Source organism: Aquarana catesbeiana, linkage group LG01 (genome assembly GCF_042186555.1).
Source record: "Aquarana catesbeiana isolate 2022-GZ linkage group LG01, ASM4218655v1, whole genome shotgun sequence".
Classification (NCBI taxonomy): domain Eukaryota; kingdom Metazoa; phylum Chordata; class Amphibia; order Anura; family Ranidae; genus Aquarana; species Aquarana catesbeiana.
Window position 1 is genome coordinate 865,724,158 of NC_133324.1, and position 18,352 is coordinate 865,742,509.

Here is an 18,352-nt window from a genome sequence, read left to right on the forward strand (position 1 = left end):
TAAAGAACAATCTTTTCTGAACTTTTTCCACCTTTAGACCCCATTCACACAGGGGCAACACGACTTGCAGGTCGCCTCAGCGAGGCGACCTGCAAACGACTGCCTGGGCGACTTGCAAGACGACTTCTGTATAGAAGTCTATGCAAGTCGCCCCCGAAGTCGTACAGGAACCTTTTTCTAAGTCGGAGCGACTTGCGTCGCTCCCCTTAGAACGGTTCCATAGCACAGAATGGGAGGCAACTTGTCAGGCGACTAGGTCGCCTGACAAGTCGTCCCTGTGTGAATGGGCTCTTACTGTGACCTATAAAACTGTACAAAAACAAACTGAAATCTTTATGGGGGGGGGGGGGGCGCGGAGGGAGTAAAAAAAAAAATTAAATGTGGTTGCACAAGTGTGCACACCCTCTTATGACTGGGGATGTTAGCTCTGTGTCTCGGTCTCTGCCCCAGCGATATTAGTACAAATAAAAGATTAGAAAAGGTCACTGCCAGCCCTGTATTATAGGCAGGCATAGCACACCCCATTGGCCTTTTATAAATCCCCTTCCCGCCGACCGAACGCACATATGCGTCCTCGGCTTTCCGGGGTTATACCGGGATGATGCCCGCAGCTGCAGGCATCATCCCGGTACCGTTGTTTTCAGCGGGCGATCGGCTACCCGAATATAACAACCGATGCGGCTAAAAGCCGCTCGGCTGTTATACCGGAGGAGCGGGAGGGGACATCCCCCCCCTCCCGCCGCCTCCCGCCGCTGTTACCGGGCCTCCCGTGCGATCGGGAGGCCCGGTGTCCATTCGGGAATCTCCGGCGGCTGGGGGCGGGCTGGAACGAAGCTGTGAGCAGCTTCGTTCCAGCCTTCTAATTGTAAACGCGGAAGCGACGTCATGACGTCACTTCCCGTTTACTCGGCTGCCAATGGCGCCGAATTTAAAAAAGTACACAGTATTCAGAATCGCCGTTTTCGGCGATCTGAATACTTTGAAGTGTAAAGGAGGGATGGGGGGTCTTTTAGACCCCCCATCCCTCCATAAAGAGTACCTGTCACCACATATTACTGTCACAAGGGATGTTTACATTGCTTGTGACAGCAATAAAAGTAAAAAAAAAAAAAAATAAAATTTTAAACACAATTTATAAAAGTACAAAAATAAATAAAATAAATAAAAAAAAAAAAAAAAAAAATTTTTAAAGCGCCCCCGTCCCCGCGAGCTCGCGCAGCGAAGAAAACGCATACGGAAGTCGCGCCCGCATATGTAAACGGTGTTCAAACCACACATGTGAGGTATCGCCGCGATCGTCAGAGCGAGAGCAATAATTCTAGCCCTAGACCTCCTCTGTAGCTCAAACCTGGTAACCGTAAAAAATTTTTAAAGCGTCGCCTATGGAAATTCATAGGTACCGTAGTTCGTCGCCATTCCACGAGTGCGTGCAATTATAAACGGTGACATGTTTGGTATCCATTTACTCGGCGTAACATCATCTTTCACATTATACAAAAAAATTGGGGTAACTTTACTGTTTGGATTTTTTAAAATTCATGAAAGTGTCACTTTTCCAAAAATTTGCGTTTAAAACACCGCTGCACAAATACCGTGTGATAAAAAATATTGCAACAATCGCCATTTTATTCTTTAGACTCTCTTCTAAAAAAATATATATAATGTTTGGGGGTTCTAAGTAATTTTCTAGCAAAAAATACGGATTTTAACTTGTAAACACCAAATTTCAAAACTAGGCTTAGTCATGAAAGGGTTAAAAATGAGGCTTATAAACACAGATTTAGCACGATCATCAGGCCGGTATCCAGGGCTACTGCAGGAGGGGCTCAGAGGCCATGTGATCAACCCGACTGACGTCAGAGGGAGATCTCAACCCCTTGTCCAGAAGCCATATATCGGAGGTATACAGCAGCCGCGAGTCACGTGACCAGCTTGAAGATCCTTCTAAGACGGTATTTACAAGCCTCGTTTTTAAAAAAGACAGGTACAATGTGCTATGCCTGCCTATAATAGAGGAGCTGCCAGTGAAAATTATATATACATACATACATATACACACACACACACACACAGGTTAACACTTTAAGGAGTTACTTTAGGACATCCCATCTCAGTAGATCATTGGAATGGTGGTCCACAATAGGATTAAGCACTATTAAAAAAAAAAAAACGCCCATTGGAGCCCAGGAAAAAAATAAATAAATAAATAAAAGGGTAAAAAAACAGCTGCAGCGTAATTCAAAAAAGAGAAAAAAAAAAAAAAAACGTACATAACATATCACCGCTCCTTCCACGAGTAATGGCATCAGTAAAACATCCAAGCCCGGCTAAAATTTAGCAAAAACACATCTGAAGTCTCCCAAAAGCAAGTGGGAAAATGTGTTATGGTCTGATGAAAGCAAGGTTGAACTTTTTGGCCATAATTCCAAAAGATATGATTGGCGCAAAAGCACTGCACATCACCAAAAGAACACCATACCCACCGTGAAGCATGGTGGTGGCAGCATCATGCTTTAGGGCTGTTTTTCTTCAGCTGGAATAGGGGCCTTAGTCAAGGTAGAGGGAATTATGAACAGTTCCAAATACCAGTCAATATTGGCACAAAACCTTCAGGCTTCTGATAGAAAGCTGAACATGAAGAGGAACTTCATCTTTCAGCATGACAACGACCTAAAGCATACATCCAAATCAACAAAGGAATGGCTTCACAATAGGATTCAAGTTTTGGAATGGCCCAGTCAGAGCCCAGAACTGAATCCGATTGAAAATCTGTGGGGTGATCTAAAGAGGGCTGTACACAGGAGATGCCCTTGCAATATGACAGATTTGGAGTGTTTTTGCAAAGAAAAGTGGGCAAATATTGCCAAGTAAAGATGTGCCATGCTAGGCTGATTCATACCCAAAAAGAGTGTTGTAAAAAAAAAAAAAATCAAAAAGGTGCTTCAACAAAGTATTAGTTTAAGGGTGTGCACACTTATGCAACCATATCATATTAGTTTTTTATTTTTACTTCCCTCCACCTAAAAGATTTCAGTTTGTTATTCAACTGAGTTGTACAGTCTATAGGTCACATTAAGGCTCGGTTCACACTGGATGCCGATGCGGCTCCCAGCAGGGTACCTGTGCATCATGGTTCACCATTTCAGGTCCGATTTCAGCCCAAGTTTTAGGCTGAATTCAGACCTGAAATGGACCAAAAGACGTACAGGAGCTGCATTGGAGATATGTGAACCGGTTCCATAGAGAGCCGGTCACATTCTCCTGCTATTGCAAATTAGATGCGGGGAGCCCGGCCTAAAAAAGGTTAAAAAGAAAAAAATTCTGAAAGCACTTATCTTTGTCTCGTTTTTTTACATCACAGAAACCTGACATTTTAACAGGGGTGTGTAGGCTTGTTATATCCACTGCACAACTAAAGGCTCAACTGACTTTTTTTTTTTAGTATTGGAGTGGAGAGGGATTAGAACACTTGTCAGGTTTGTATTGATGTCTGTGCTCCAGTTAGGGAGATTCGCCCTCTATATCTGTCCTGTTTACTTTAATGCATGCCAATGAATTTTGCATGTATATTACAGTAATTCTATAAATGGAAAACTTTTTTTGTTTTTTGTTTTCTATTAAAAAAGAAAAAAAAAAAAACACAACATGTTAGACCCGTAGTCGTGCTCATGTGCATGGCACACACCCCCTGGGACGGGCAGGAGCGCGATCTGCAATTGCTGTGTCCACCAGACAGAGGATTGTGGTGCTCTGCATCGGGCTTCTGAGATCGGCCCAATGCCATGCAATTGCTATGTGGTCGCATAAACCATAATCATGAATGGAATCCATTCAGGACATAATTGTTTACTACTGTGTGTGTGATCCAATTAGTCACCAGTGATCACACGGTACCTGGGCCAATCACAGTACCCTGCACTATGTGATAGCTGTGGGCCAATCATAGCATCACAATAGTAAAAAAATAAGTCATGAATGAAAGCCATTCATGACAGTTCAATCAACTGCTGTTACAGTAATCATCACTGTAACAAGCATTCACAGTGGAAAAAAAAAAAAAATCCCTCATCACCCCCCCCCCCCCCCCCCCAGAGTAGTACAGTGCCACTATGGCGATACTGAACTACTGCGATAAATACATTAATTCATATTTACATTTTTTTTGCCCTTTTAACTTTTTTTTTCAGCTTTTTTTTCTGCTCGGAGTTCAGCTTTAAACTGAAAGGGTTATTTTACTTGGTATGGGTTTACATATACTATTAATATATTAGGTTAGGTGCTCCAAAAATTGGATTTTTTTTACCGTAAAATCCATTTCTGAGTTCATTGACAGACACAGCGCTCCATTATTCAGAACCATAGGGTTTTATCGCCCCCTACAGGAGTAGGACACTAGGCAGAAAAGAGACTTGGCTACGCCTATGGACAGTCCTAGGTGATATACACCCCCCTCTCTGCTACAGGCCTTCAGTTTCGCAACAAGCCGTGTCAGAAGGATGAGCTCTGGCGTGTTCGCACAGCCCACCAGGAAGTTGGCACCACGCTAATCACAGGCAGTGAGATATTTCCCGATCTCTGCAGCCGCGCATCGGGATAATGTCTCACTGCCTGTGATTAGCGCAGTGCCGACTTCCTGGCGGGCTCTGCACGTGGGCTGTGCGAACACACTGGAGCTCATCCTTAGTCAGAAGCATCAAAACTCCTTAGAGGGATGGGTGCTGTATCCGTCAATGAACTCAGAAATGGATTTTGCGGCAAGTCAAAAAAATCCCATTTTCTTTCGTTCATTGACAGAACCATAGGGACGTCCCAAAGCAGTGCCAAATAAGAGGGGTGGGAAAACGAAAAATCCCAAGGCTAACACAAGAGCCAACCAGGTAACAGGAGCTCAACACAGAAACAAAAACGGAACCCAACCTGAACAAAACCCCTTCAAGAGGGAATAGACCCTCTAAACAGCAGCCTGCAACACCTTGCGGCCAAAAGAAGCATCCGCAGATGCCAGCACATCCACGTTGTAGAATTTTGTGAAAGTGAACACCGACGACCAAGTGGCCGCCTTGCAAACCAGCACAGCGGACGCCTGATGATGGAAGGCTCAACAAGCAGCCAAGTAGAATGCGCCGTAACAGGGAAAGGAGGAACCCAACCCCTGATAGAATAGATCAGAGTCATTGTCTGTCTGATCCATCTAGAAAAGGTTGCAGAAGCAGGCAGACCCCTTTTTGACCCGTCTGTGATCACAGCGAGTCTGATCTCCGAAAAGGCCCTGTGACTACCAAATACACCCGAATTGCCCAAACACATCCAGGGCAAGCAAGGTAAATCCCTTAGGACATTTTGGCCTGGGACACAGGGAAGGCAATACAACGTCCTTAGTCAAAAAGAATCAGAGGAGGGAACCACGGACAAGGGCCAAGAACCACTTCATCTTTGTGGATCACCAGGTAAGAAGTATGACATAGTAACACCTACAGTACCAACACTCTGTGAACAGAGGTGATAGAAACTAAAAAAAAAAAAGCCACCTTCTGGGACAGAGCAAGCAGAGGAACCTCCCAAATATTTCCAACAGGAGGCTCCTGTAAAACCGAACACACCCAGAGTAGATCCCACGGCAGTAGAAGCGACCACACCGGTGGAAGCAGATGCCGAACCCCTTGATTAAGAGTACGTACCAGGAAGTGCAAGACCAGGGGATGCTGAAAGAAACCCGCCAAGGCTGACACCTGGCCCTTGATGGTACTCAAGGCCAAGTTCTGCTCAAACCCCCCCCCCCAGCCACCGCAAATGAAGGTCAAAATCTGAGCCACTGAGAAAGGTCGAGGGTAAATGGCAAGCACCTCACACCAGAATACGTATGCAATCCATGTCCGGTGGTAAATCTTCCCAGAGGAAGGCTTCCTAGCCTTCAGCAGCATAGTTAAACTTCCGCACCTGGCTCAAACAGCCAGGCCTTCAAAACCAGCTACTGAAGGCAGTTGGAAGATTGGCCCTTGGGACAGTAGAACCTCCCCGAGAAGCAGTCGCCAAGGGACCTCAGCGACCACGAGCACCAGGTCGACGTACCAAGACCAACAAGGCCATCCGGGCCCACTAGAATGACCGGAATCCCTTAGGCCTCGATCCTCTGCAAAAGCCGCGGCAAAATCTTGAGGAGGAGAGGCGTAGATCCGACTATACTGTCCCCACGGGGCCACCAGAGCATCTGCAGTGTCCACCAGAGGAGCCCGTGACCTTGCCAGAAACCTCAGTACCGTTCCGTTAAGCCAGGAAGCCAATAGGTCTACCTCGGGGGTGCCCCATCGGAGACATATCTGATGAAACGTTTTAGTGAAGGGACCACTCCGTGGACCAACACTAGCCGACTGAGGCAACCGCCTGCCATTTTTGCAATTTTTCCACTCCTAGAATGCATGCGGCAGAGGGCCAGAACAAGGCGTTCTGCCCACCGGAGGATGCTGGCTACTGTCAGGGCTGCCAACACTCTTCGCTCCGCCCTGGTGATTGACATAGACCACCGCCGTGACATCATCTGACTGGATCTGTACCAGGAGCCCCCGAAGTCGACGTCCACGATCCATACATAATCTGATCCCTTGAAGTCCCAGGATATCAAATCGGCAGTCCGGATTCCTCCAGCGTCCAATGACCCTTAGCAGAACCCAGTCCCAGGACACCTCCCCACCCGGACAGACTGGCATTGGTGGTGACCACTGTCTAATACAAGGGGAGAAAGGATGTGCCCTGCTGAAATCCCGGAGAGCGAAGCCACCAGACCAGGGACCCGTGGTATTCTGGTTTAGCCGAATCTGATAGCCCAGAGAACTCGGGCACTTTACACCACGTCCTCACTTATAAAAAGGATCTTGTATGGAACCGCCTCGAAAAAGGTAGATACCATCAGGCCCAACACCCACATGCAGGACCACAGGGAGACCCACCTGCGAGACAACAGTAGTTGAAACACAGCATGCAACTTCTGGAGTTTGTCCAGAGGAAGAAACACTCTGGCCAGATATGAAACCAGAGTCAGGCCCAGATAATCCAATTTTCTGGAAGGACTCGGAGCAGACTTCAGGTAGTATAGATGCCAACTAAAAACTGAGGCCTGTATAGCGAGCTACGTCGCCCCTCAGGGTAGCCGATGACTCTGCTCGCAGAAGATTGTCAAAAGCAGCCCCGGACTGCAATGCCCCGCTGACGTAACCACGCCAGAACTGGGGCCAACACCTTTGCAAGTACACGAGGGGTGGAGGCGAGACCAAAAGTCAACACCGCAAGCTGAAAATGCTCTTTTCCCACAGTAAAACGGAGGAAGTGTTGGTGTTGGGCACATATTGGAGTGCGTAATCAGCATCCATGATGTTGACAGAAGCCCGAAAGTCTCCATGATAAAGGGACGCCACCACTGTGCGGATGGACTCCATTCTGAACCCACTGGAACAAGCACACCCTGAAGCAACAGGACTTGCACAGCCCCAAGGAGAACTGCCAACAGTTCGGTGACAGATGCCAACTGGGAGGAAAAAACCCTTTTCAGAGTTCAAAGCTGGAACACTAGGACATAGGTGAGGGCACGCCTTCACGCTGAAGGGGCCTTGTCTGTGGGCCTAGGGAGCCCCGCTCTTTGCTCGCCAGATCAGGTCTATTGCGAGAAGGACCGCATCTGTTACGAGGCCGATTTCAGACTGTGGAAGTCCACTTCCCTCCTGTGAGACTCGTAACGATGTCATCCAGGGTAGCCCCAAACAGACATTGCCTTGAAATGGTAACCCAGTCGGAGCTTCCTTTTTCCCCCCTTAGAAGCCCAGTCCGCAGACCAACATTTAAACCCCAATACATGTCTAAACACCACTGCCGAAACAGAGAGCTTAGCAACCAAGGGAACTGCGTCCAAGAGGCATTACATACAAACTGCAGCCCCCAGACCAACTGGTCCGCCAACTCAGGGAAAGCAGAGGGAATCTGCTCCCCTTCCAGGTATGTCAAGCCAGATCCTTAAAAGCCGGAGACTCCTCTACCAGAATCACGGTAGTCTTGCGCAACCTAGAGACAGGGGGATCCACTACTGGTGGAACAGTCTACTCTAAAGGAGAGACCCCACAAGGGGTACCTCACAGCGGAGCATCTTTGGAACCACAAAGGGACGCTTTGGACACTTCCAGTCTATACGAACAAATATTCCAAAATATTTGGGAAAAGGGAACATTTTTGCCATGTGAGACAGTTTATGGGTGTCAAGGGGAACGGCACCTCCGCCGTAGCCACAGCTGCAGCCTCCATCTTTAAAGTTTCCCGCACAGATGTAATAAGGGAGACAACCAGCACCTTCTTGTGCGCCACTGCAGTTGTGGAGGAACAACCTCACTAACTGACAGGACAGGGAGCGTGGCCACCAACACCGCAAGGTGGGCCACATCCACAACAGCGGAGCCAGACATAGGATCAGTCGAGACCGATGAGGCAGCCATTTACTAGCCTATGCCCAAGCGCCACCTGTGAAAATGCAATGAACACACGGGGGCGCTGACTGAAACCTCCGCTGCCTTAGGCCCCGCACAGGGGACGTTGACCGAGGACCCGCGCAGGGGGCGCCGACCAAGGCTTCTCACAAGGGGCACCAGTCGAGATCCTGCACAGGGGTCACTGGTTGAGACCCCGCACAGGGGGCACCACTGGGCCCTTCACAGAAGGTATCCACTAAGGCCACCCAGGGGGAGCACACTCAAACACCCCCCCCCCCCCCAAAAGGGGGTCGCCCTTAGAGCCCACACAGCGCCGTCCCCTTGGAAGTAGGCGTCCAGCGCGGCAGTGCAGACTAACAGGCCACGGCCTATAAATTTTTGGCCACCCGCCACGAGTGCGGATCTGCGGATGCCTGGTCACCCACCCAACCATCCAGCAGGTGCCAAGGTGTACCCCCCATAGTGACAACCCTGGGGGGGGGGGGGGCTGGGGGGTTGGACAGAGTGTCTGAAGCACTTAAAAGCGGTTGTATACCCGCTGAAATTTTTTTTTTTTTTTACCCCTGTAAAGCAAAAGCCATAATGAGCTAGTATGCACCGCTTCAGCCGAGAATCCCCTGTGCGCATGCGCCGCTGCAGTCAACGGCTCATAGCAAGGGGAATATCTCCTAAACCGTACAGGTTTAGGAGATATTTTTTTTTTTTAACTACAGGTAAGCCTTATTATAGGCTTACCTGTAGGTAAAAGTTAAAAAAAAAAAAAGACTATACAACCGCTTTAAGCCAGAGGCCTGGGCAACACTCCCAGACAGATCCTCATCGCCACCGAAGTGGGGGGGGGGGGGCTGTTAGCCATGAGGAACGCTGCGACTCAGGCCAAGAACCGGTCGCATGCGACCTTCGCAAGACGTAACTCGTGGGGCTATGTCGTGGCTGACCTAGCGCGCAGCTGCGGTCTGCATGCGCTCACTGGCCAGACTGGGGAGACCACTGGATCTTAGTGTCCAGCCCGTCGCCCAGTTGATTGTAGAGCTCACAGGAAAAATCCAAGAGAAGAAAAAGTAGTTTAACCACTTCAATACCAGGCACTTTCACCCCTTCCTGCCCAGGACAATTTTGAGCTTTCAGTGCTGTCACATTTTGACAATTGCGCTGTCATACAACACTGTACCCAAACTAAATTTTTATCATTTTCTTCCCACAAATAGAGCTTTCTTTTCATGGTATTTGATCACCTCTGCGGTTTTTATTTTTTGCTAAACTAAAAAAGACTGACATTTTTGAAAAAAAAAAAAAAAAGTTTTCCTTTGTTATAAAATGTTGTTTTCTCCTTCACTGACGGGCACTGATGAGTCGGCACTGATAAGGTGGCACTGATATGTAGAATGGGCACTGATATGCAGCACTGACAGGTGGCATTGATGGAAACTAATATAGATGGCACTGATTAGGCAGGTAATGACAGGTATTAATTCTGGGCACTGATTGGCACTGTGATGGACACTGATTGGCACTGGCAGACTTTATTATTGGGGCACTGCTAGGGACAGATTGGCACATCTCCCCGTCAGCACAAATCGAGGAATGCAGTTTACCGCCACTCACTGGTTCTCGAGATGATCAGCTGTGATTGGTCACAGCTGATCACGTGGTAAGAAGCCTCTGTCAGAGGCTTCTTATCACGATCAGAGATGCGGCGTGTCAGACTGACACGCCGCACTCGATCACCACACTGCGTGCCCCCGCGGACCGGCAAGGTTATGCTGCTGGACATCATATGACGCCCAGTCAGGATAACAGAACCACTTCCCAGCCGTCATTCTGTTATAGGCCAGGCAAGAAGTGGTTAAAAAGCAAAAACAAAAAATTGCCAGGACCAGAGATCCCAGCAGGGAACTAGGTCCTTACTCCTGACGAGGCAGAAAAAATAAATAGCCACCTCAATACCAGGCCTATTCTGGCACTTCTCTCCTACATGTAAAAATCATCATTTTTTTTGCTAGAAAATTACTCAGAACCCCCAAACATTATATATTTTTTTTAGCAGACACCCTAGGGAATAAAATGGCGCTCATTGCAACTTTTTATCTCGCACGGTATTTGCGCAATCATTTTTCAAACGCCTTTTTTTTGGAAAAAAAAAAAAAAAAAAAACGGTTTCATGAATTAAAAAACAAAACAGTAAAGTTAGCCCAATTTTTTTGTATAATGTGAAAGATGATGTTACGCCGAGTGGCGACGCTTTAAATTTTTTTACAGGTTACCAGTTTAGCGTTACTGAGGAGGTCTAGTGCTAGAATTGTTGCACACGCTCTAACGCACGCGGCGATACCTCACATGTGTGGTTTGAGCGGCGTTTACATATGTGGGCGGGACTTATCGCTTCTGAGTGCGAGCAACCGGGGACAGGGGCGTTTTAAAATTTTATTTATTTATTTTACTTAATTTTTTTTATTTTTACACTTTTTTTTTTTTTTTTATTACTTTTATTCCTATTACAAGGAATTTAAACATTGTAATAGGAATCTATGTGACAGGTCCTCTTTATAGAGAGATGCGGGGTCAATAAGACCCCACATCTCTCCTCCAGGCTGTAAAGCATGAGATCTGGAAATTTTTTTTAACCGATCTCATGCTGACAGCCGCGATTGCGGCTTCGGTTATCTCCGACGGTCGTAGAGATGACTGGTGACCATCTGGTCACCAGTCATCTCTATCGTCCTCATTCGGCGCCGGCCGATTCATTCTCCGGGCTCCCGATGGCACGGGAGAGACCGGAGAAGCACCGGATGGCGGCGGGTGGAAATGCTGCTATGATCGTTCTTATCGTGCACAGAATCGCCAGCTGAAAATAATGATATCTGAATGTCGTCTGTAGCTACAGGCATCACTCAGATATCCCCCCCCCAAAGTCCAGGACATTTATATACAGTGGCCGGTTTTGAAGTGGATAAATAAACTGAAGGCCTGTAGCAGAGAGGGGTGTATATCACCTAGGTCTGCCCATAGGCGTAGCCAAGTCTTTTTTCTGCCTAGTATCCTACTCCTGTAGGAGGCGATATAACCCTATGGTTCTGAATAATGGAGCGCTGTGTCTGTCAATGAACGAAAGAGAAAGAAAGTTTCCATGACAAAGGGGTGTTTGGTTGTCAAACATCTGGACGCAAAAAATTGTGTGACAATACTGTATAACAGGACCTTTAGCTTATCCAAATTGAAAAACAGACAAAATTAGGCAAAATAGAGTTCCTTCCCATAACCAATACCTCTAGAGCAATGTCCAAAACTGGCAGAAGTTCTGTTGCAAACTCTTTCGACAGCTCAAGGGAGCACAAAGATTTTGAATATATGCGAACATCTGGAGACGTAGGATCCTTCAGTACCTCGTTGCATATTTTCAGAGCCAAGCTGTCATGTACTGTGGAAATCTGAAAGATAATAGGAAATATTAGAATCTACATTAAAGAGGTTCTTCAGTTAATTGTATATTTGTCTTACCACCATCCAGGGAAATAGCATGACCTCTGGACAACGTAACAGACGCCTGAGGCCAAGCACCCCACCTACAGCACCAATGTGGCCTGTGGCATGTTATTAAGCATTATAGTACTAGAACAGGTGGTTAACTAATGAACACCTAAAAGGCACATGGTCTTGATTCTTTGCTGCATCAAGGGGTTAGGCTGCCTTGCCAACTGGTCATGCAGCAGCCTCTTTTACAATGTCCGTATCAGAAAGCACCATTGAGAGGAACGCTCATTGTCCATAGTGCCCTCCTTATGCAAAGGTACTAACATCAAAGTTTTCCTTGCCTGAGAATCCATTCTGTGTGCAGTTGCTCAGTACATGGACATACGGTTACATCTACAGTGGAAAGTGCAAGTGATGCGCTCTCTACATGTAGAGCATTTAGCCTGTGTGCTTTAATGGAAATAAAGTGGTATTAAAAACAAAAAAAATCTTAGATTTGGTGGCTGAATCAGTTCCTTTTTTTTTTTTTTTTTTTTTTTTTTTTTGAAAAGACTGTTCCCCCCCCCCCCCCCTTAACTTCTCCTGGTGATCCATCCAGCAAGTCATAACTGTCCAGCAAAAGTGTCAGAGGGTTGTGAAAAACTACCAACAGGGGTCCTTACTATGATCAGCTTTTATTTATTCATGTAAATCCTTTAACCGAAAAAGGAAAAGGGAAAAAATAAAAAATTTGCTGTAACTACTTATAAAGTATTAGCTGGAGTTCGGCTTCAATTTGTTAGTGCATCTAAATCTGCTAGTCCAAAAAACTAAAAATGTCAATGTTAACTGCTTAACTACTTGCCGACCGCCGCATGTACATATATGTCGACAGAATGGCACGGACAGGCAAATGGGTGTACAGATACGTCCCTTTAAAGTTGCCTGCCGCAAGCTCCGTGATCGCGGGTCCTGCGGACACTATGTCCACAGGGATACCCGCGATCGTCTCACGGAGGGGAAGAACGGGGAAATGCTAATGTAAACAAGCATTTCCCTGTTCTGCCTAGTGACAGGGCACTGATCACCGCTCCCTGTAATCGGGAGCGGTGATCAGTGTCGTGTCACACATAGCCCACCCCCCCACAGTTAGAACACATCCCTAGAACACACTTAACCCCTGCAGCGCCCCCTCCTGGTTAACCTCTTCACTGCCAGTCACATTTACACAGTAACCAATGCATTTTTAATTGCACTTATCGCTGTATAAATGTGAATGGTCCCAAAATAGTGTCCGATCTGTCCGCCATAATGTCGCAGTCACAATAAATATCGCTGCTCACCGCCATTACTAGTAAAAAAAAGAAATAATAGTAAAAATGCCATAAAACTATCCCCTAATTTGTAGACGCTATAACTTTTGCGCAAACCAATCAATAAACGGTTATTGCGATTTTTTACCAAAAATATGTAGCATGCATATCGGCCTAAACTGAGGGAAAAAAAAAAAAAAAAAAAATTTATATATTTTTTGGGGATATTTATTATAGCAAAAAGTTAAAAAAATAGCTTTTTTTTTTTTCAAAATTGTCAGGCTTTTTTGTTTATAGCGCAAAAAATAAAAACAGAAGAGGTGATCAAATACCACCAAAAGAAAGCTCTATTTGTGGGAAAAAAGACGTCAATTTTGTTTGTAAGCCTCGTCTCACAACCGCCCAATTGTCAGTTAAAGCGACGCAGTGCCGAATCGCAAAAAGTGCTCTGGTCTTTGGCCAGCCAAATGGTCCGGGGCTTAAGTGGTTAAAGTGGAACTTTCATAAAAAACTTGATGCATTATTGCTTACCTAACCAACAATAAAGCCAGTAACTATGTGCAATTGCAATAAAAAAATTCCATGGAATAGTTTACCCCATATGAAGAAATAGAGAAAAAAAAAATAAATAAATAATATGTTAGTCACTGCAATTGCACCTGATTGCTGACTTTATTGTTGATGGGATTACTCCTGTGTGGGCGCAGACACAGTGCTGATCTTTATCTTTCCGGACCTGGATAATCATGTAGCAGCACAGTTTTATTTATTGTTGCTTACTTCACCTACCTGTCCACTGAGCTGCACACGCACAGCTCACTGTAGAATTTTGGCAGTGTCTGAACTCCTGCACATGCACAGGAGTGATGTCATCTCAGCCCAGCCAATTAAAATGGCCGGGAATCGATAAACCAGAAGCCACCAGGCTGAGGAGGTCAGCAGCTGGCAGGGAGGGACAGTGCTAGAGAGAAGGGAAGTATAGCTCCACTTTAAAGTGTTAGCAGTGCATCAGGTAAAGCATCAACAACTCCCTCTCCCCAGGTCAACAATACTGTTATCCAAAAATGCAAAAATGTGTTTGTTTCTCCTCCATCCAAAGTGGAGACACCACAAGAAAGGAACACCATTCCTGGCAGGATCACCAGGTGAAAATAAAATTAAAAAAAAAAAAAAAAAAAAAAAAAAAAAAAACACAAAAACGAATGCAGTCACCGCTTTTAACAACTGAAGCTGCAATCTAACATTTTTGGTTTTGTATTTATTACCACTTTAAATGTGCAAAGAAGAAATTCATTGCCATAACATGTCACGGGGCACCACACTTCAAAGTCTGGGCTACTCCAAAATCGTGCGATTTCACAGCAGCGATTTTGACAAGTCAGTCATACAACTGTGGATCCGACTTTGCCCCACGACTTGTAGAACTTCAATGAGCAGGGACGCGACTTTGATTACCAAATAATTAGAAGGAACTCCACGGTAATTAAAAAAAAAAAAAAATAACCCGGCATGGGTTCCCCCTTCATGGGCAAACCGGGCCCTTCTGTCTGGTATGGATTTTAAGGGGAACCCCCATGCCGGTCCCCCCCAAAATCCATACCAGACCCTTATCCGAGCACCAGCCTGGCCAGTCAGGAAAGGGGGGTGGGGACGAGCGAGCCCCCACCTCCCTCCTGAGCCGTACCAGGCCGCATGCCCTCAACATGGGGGGTGGGTGCTTTGGGGCCCTGCACCCCCCCAAGCACCTTGCCCCCATGTTGATGACGACAAGGGCCCCTTCCCGACAACCCTGGCCGTTGGTTGTCGGGGTCTGCGGGCGAGGGGCTTATCAGAATCTGGGAGCCCCCTTTAATAAGGGGCGCCCAGATCCCGGCCCCCCCACCCTATGTGAATGAGTATGGGGGACATCATACCCCTACCCATTCACCTGGGGGGAGTGTCAAAAAAAAAAACAAACAAACCACTAGACAGGTTTTTAAAGTAATTTATTAGGCAGCTCCAGGGGTCTTCTTCTGACTTTTCCGCTCTCTGGTGCCTTCTGCCGGGCACCTCCGCATTCTTCTTCCAGATCTTTTACTAGTGTTGGCCCGGTCTTCTCCATCTTCTTCTCTTCTTCCGATGTTGACACGACACTCTGCCGCGAGTGTGCAACGATTTATATAAGCATGGGGTGTGGTCACCGGGTGATGTCACCCAGTGACCCCGCCCCCTTATGACATCAGAGTCCCATCATGCTCCGGGCTGTGAAGTCATAAAGGGGCGGGGGGTGACCACGCTCCGTGCCTGTATAAATCGTTGCGCACCGCATTACAGCGGGAGAGAGCGTTGTGTCAACATCGGAAGAAGAGAAGAGGGAAGAAGACGACGGAGAAGACCGGGCCAACGCTAGCAAAAAAGCTGGAAGATAGCGGAGGAGCCCGGCAGCAGGCACCGGAGAGCGGGAGAAGAATCGGAGAACGAGAGAAGAGAGCGTAGCAGTACGATGTGCCCCATACTCACATAGGGTGGGGGGCCGGGATCTGAGGGCCCCTTATTAAAGGGGGCTCCCAGATTCCGATAAGCCCCCCGCAGACCCCGACAACCAACGGCCAGGGTTGTCGGGAAGGGGCCCTTGTCATCAACATAGGAGCAAGATGCTTTGGGGTGGGCACTCGCTCGTCCCCACCCCCTTTCCTGACCGGTCAGGCTGGTGCTCGGATAAGGGTCTGGTATGGATTTTGGGGGGGACCCCATGCCATTTTTTCGGCATGGGGGTCCCCTTAAAATCCATACCAGACCAAAGGGCCCGGTATGATCATGAAGGGGGAACCTATGCTGGTTTTTTCTTAAGAAAAAAAAAAAAAAATTGGCACGCCAAAGTCAGATCAGTTAATAAAAAAAGTTGTGCAGGAACTACTTTGAAGTCGGCACAACTTAGTCGTGACAATATGAATGGTAGTCATTCAAAATCATGGAGAATGACTTGTCATGCGATTTTGCAGTCCTAAAGTGAAAGTGTGAAAGGGGTCTCAGTCATCTAGTCCTATACCAGTTAAAAAAAAAAAAAAAAAAAAACACCACACACTATGATGGCTCTGGGTCAAGTTTACTGGATTCTAGTTTATATGTTTTGACACCAATTTGTGTCTCGATCATAGAAATTCTTTATTATACAAATACAGGATGCACCTATGACACTGATGTCAGCACTCCAGGTTTTTCTCACACTCTTACTGAAAGTCAGCATGGTTATGTAACAAAGAGGGGGCGGCATGAGTCATTCTCCTGACTTCTTTGGCTTTGGTTTGTAGACTGAGCTTTGTAAAAGAGACTATTTTCTGCAAAGTGTTTAAGATTACCAAGATAAAGAGGTCACACACAAAAATATGGTTGTGTGTGGTTGGAGAGAGACTACTGCTGCTGGCTCTCCAAGGTTTCATAAGTTATCCTTCTAGAGGTCATCTCCCACAGACACAGGTAATATGTAAAGACCACTCTCTTGGGGGGGTACTTGCAACTATTCATTATTTACTGAATATTTGTGCTACACTAGAGCTGTGTGCCAGACATAGGTTTTTGCTTTACCTTTCTGTCCTTGCAACATAAAATATAAGAAGCAAGTCCCATACAATCTTTTAGTCTTCGCTGTGAATGAGGCCCTTTATTTTCTCATAAAGCTGACTAATGTCTCCAAGTCTAGTAATTAGTCGTTTTTCATTAGTTTAATGATGCAGAGTTTAGGATTGTGATGGCCACTCAAGAACTTTCACTTTTTTTTCCTGCTGCAGCCACTGAAGGGTTCACTTAGGTATTTTTTGTTCCATCTTGGAGTTTAGCTTTAACTGTGCGCAAATCTACCTAGCAGAATGGATGCCATTCAAAAGGCTTTTTTAACCTGTTTACGCATTTTGTTAATAAAAACGATTCATTGCATTGCAACGTCACTTTAAAGATTTTACAGAATTTTTTGAGTCTACAAATTTTATGCAGTACTGTATATAATTTCAATTTTGAGATTCAATTTTAATAAAAACTACAATTTCTTTATAGCGCCAAAATATAATGGAGGCATTATTTGTGTAACACCCAATAAATGTATATGATTGGCTCTGTGCTTTTCCTAGCAGTGTCTTTCATGTAATAATGAGATGGAACATGTGATTGGGTAGGCAGAAGCTCCCAGTTAGGAATGACTGGAATGCATGTGCTAGATATTGCAGAAAAGTATCAGGTAAAATTGTGATAAAGTGTGCTAAAAGCTCTGTAATATATAACCGATTTGGTGAGATTTTTTTTTTTTTTTTAACCAGCAAAGAGTGAAATCCCAATTTAGACATGCAGTATGTGATACTTTTTCTTGGTGGTTTGGGTTCACAAATTAAGACAGGCAATCTGTCATGTAAATCCTTTTCTCTCACATGACATGACAAACATGTCGGACTTGCCTGCACTGTGCAGAGCAGCCCCGAACCTCCTCTACCGGGGTTCCCCGCCGGCAATCTTGAGAACTCCGAGTGCCCTCAAAAGCAAGCCACTTGCTACTGGGCACTCCTGCGTGTTCGATCCCAAACTGGAATGTGTGCCTCTATAGGAAATACACACAGCAATGTCTGAAAGGTTTTTTTTTTACCTTAATGCAGAGTGTGACTTTATAACCACTTTAAACATATTGAAGTTTGAAACTCAAAAACAATAAAAGTGCACAAGTATCAGTTACAGAATACACTTACCTGGTAATCTGGGGAAATATTCTTTTGTGCTTTTAATCCACTTGGCCTTGTTAGATCAACCAGCAGTTCAGCAACATTGGATACATCAACATCAGCAAGTGGAGACGAAGCTGGGGCATTGAAGAGGGTCTGTAATGTAGGCAGGAAAGCCTCTTCAAAGCACTCCTGATTTGATCTATAGGAGCAAGTGGTTACAGTACATTTATAGTTAAAATTAAAACTGCAATTTTTTTTTCTATTCATATGTGAACAGTTTATCATAAATGTGGTCTCCATTAAATGTAGTCAGAGCTCTGCAACTTAGTGGTAGATGTGTTTGATCTCTGCAGAGACACAACTCCTTCCACACGTAGCAAGGGTCACACAATAGCAGGCTGACACCTAGAATATGTTAAAAGGATTTAAACTGAAA

General features: G+C 45.9%; 1 protein-coding gene across 1 annotated transcript in view; it reads right to left on the reverse strand.

Annotated features, from left to right (window-relative positions):
- The window catches only part of NCAPG (non-SMC condensin I complex subunit G), a 70,011-nt gene that overhangs the window by 8,337 nt on the left and 43,322 nt on the right, over nt 1-18,352 (reverse strand). The window contains exons 16-17 of the mRNA XM_073609554.1: nt 17,941-18,115; nt 11,735-11,896 (exon numbers count right to left, since the gene is read on the reverse strand). Coding sequence (XP_073465655.1) covers nt 11,735-11,896; nt 17,941-18,115 — 337 coding nt within the window. The remainder of the gene's footprint in view (nt 1-11,734; nt 11,897-17,940; nt 18,116-18,352) is intronic.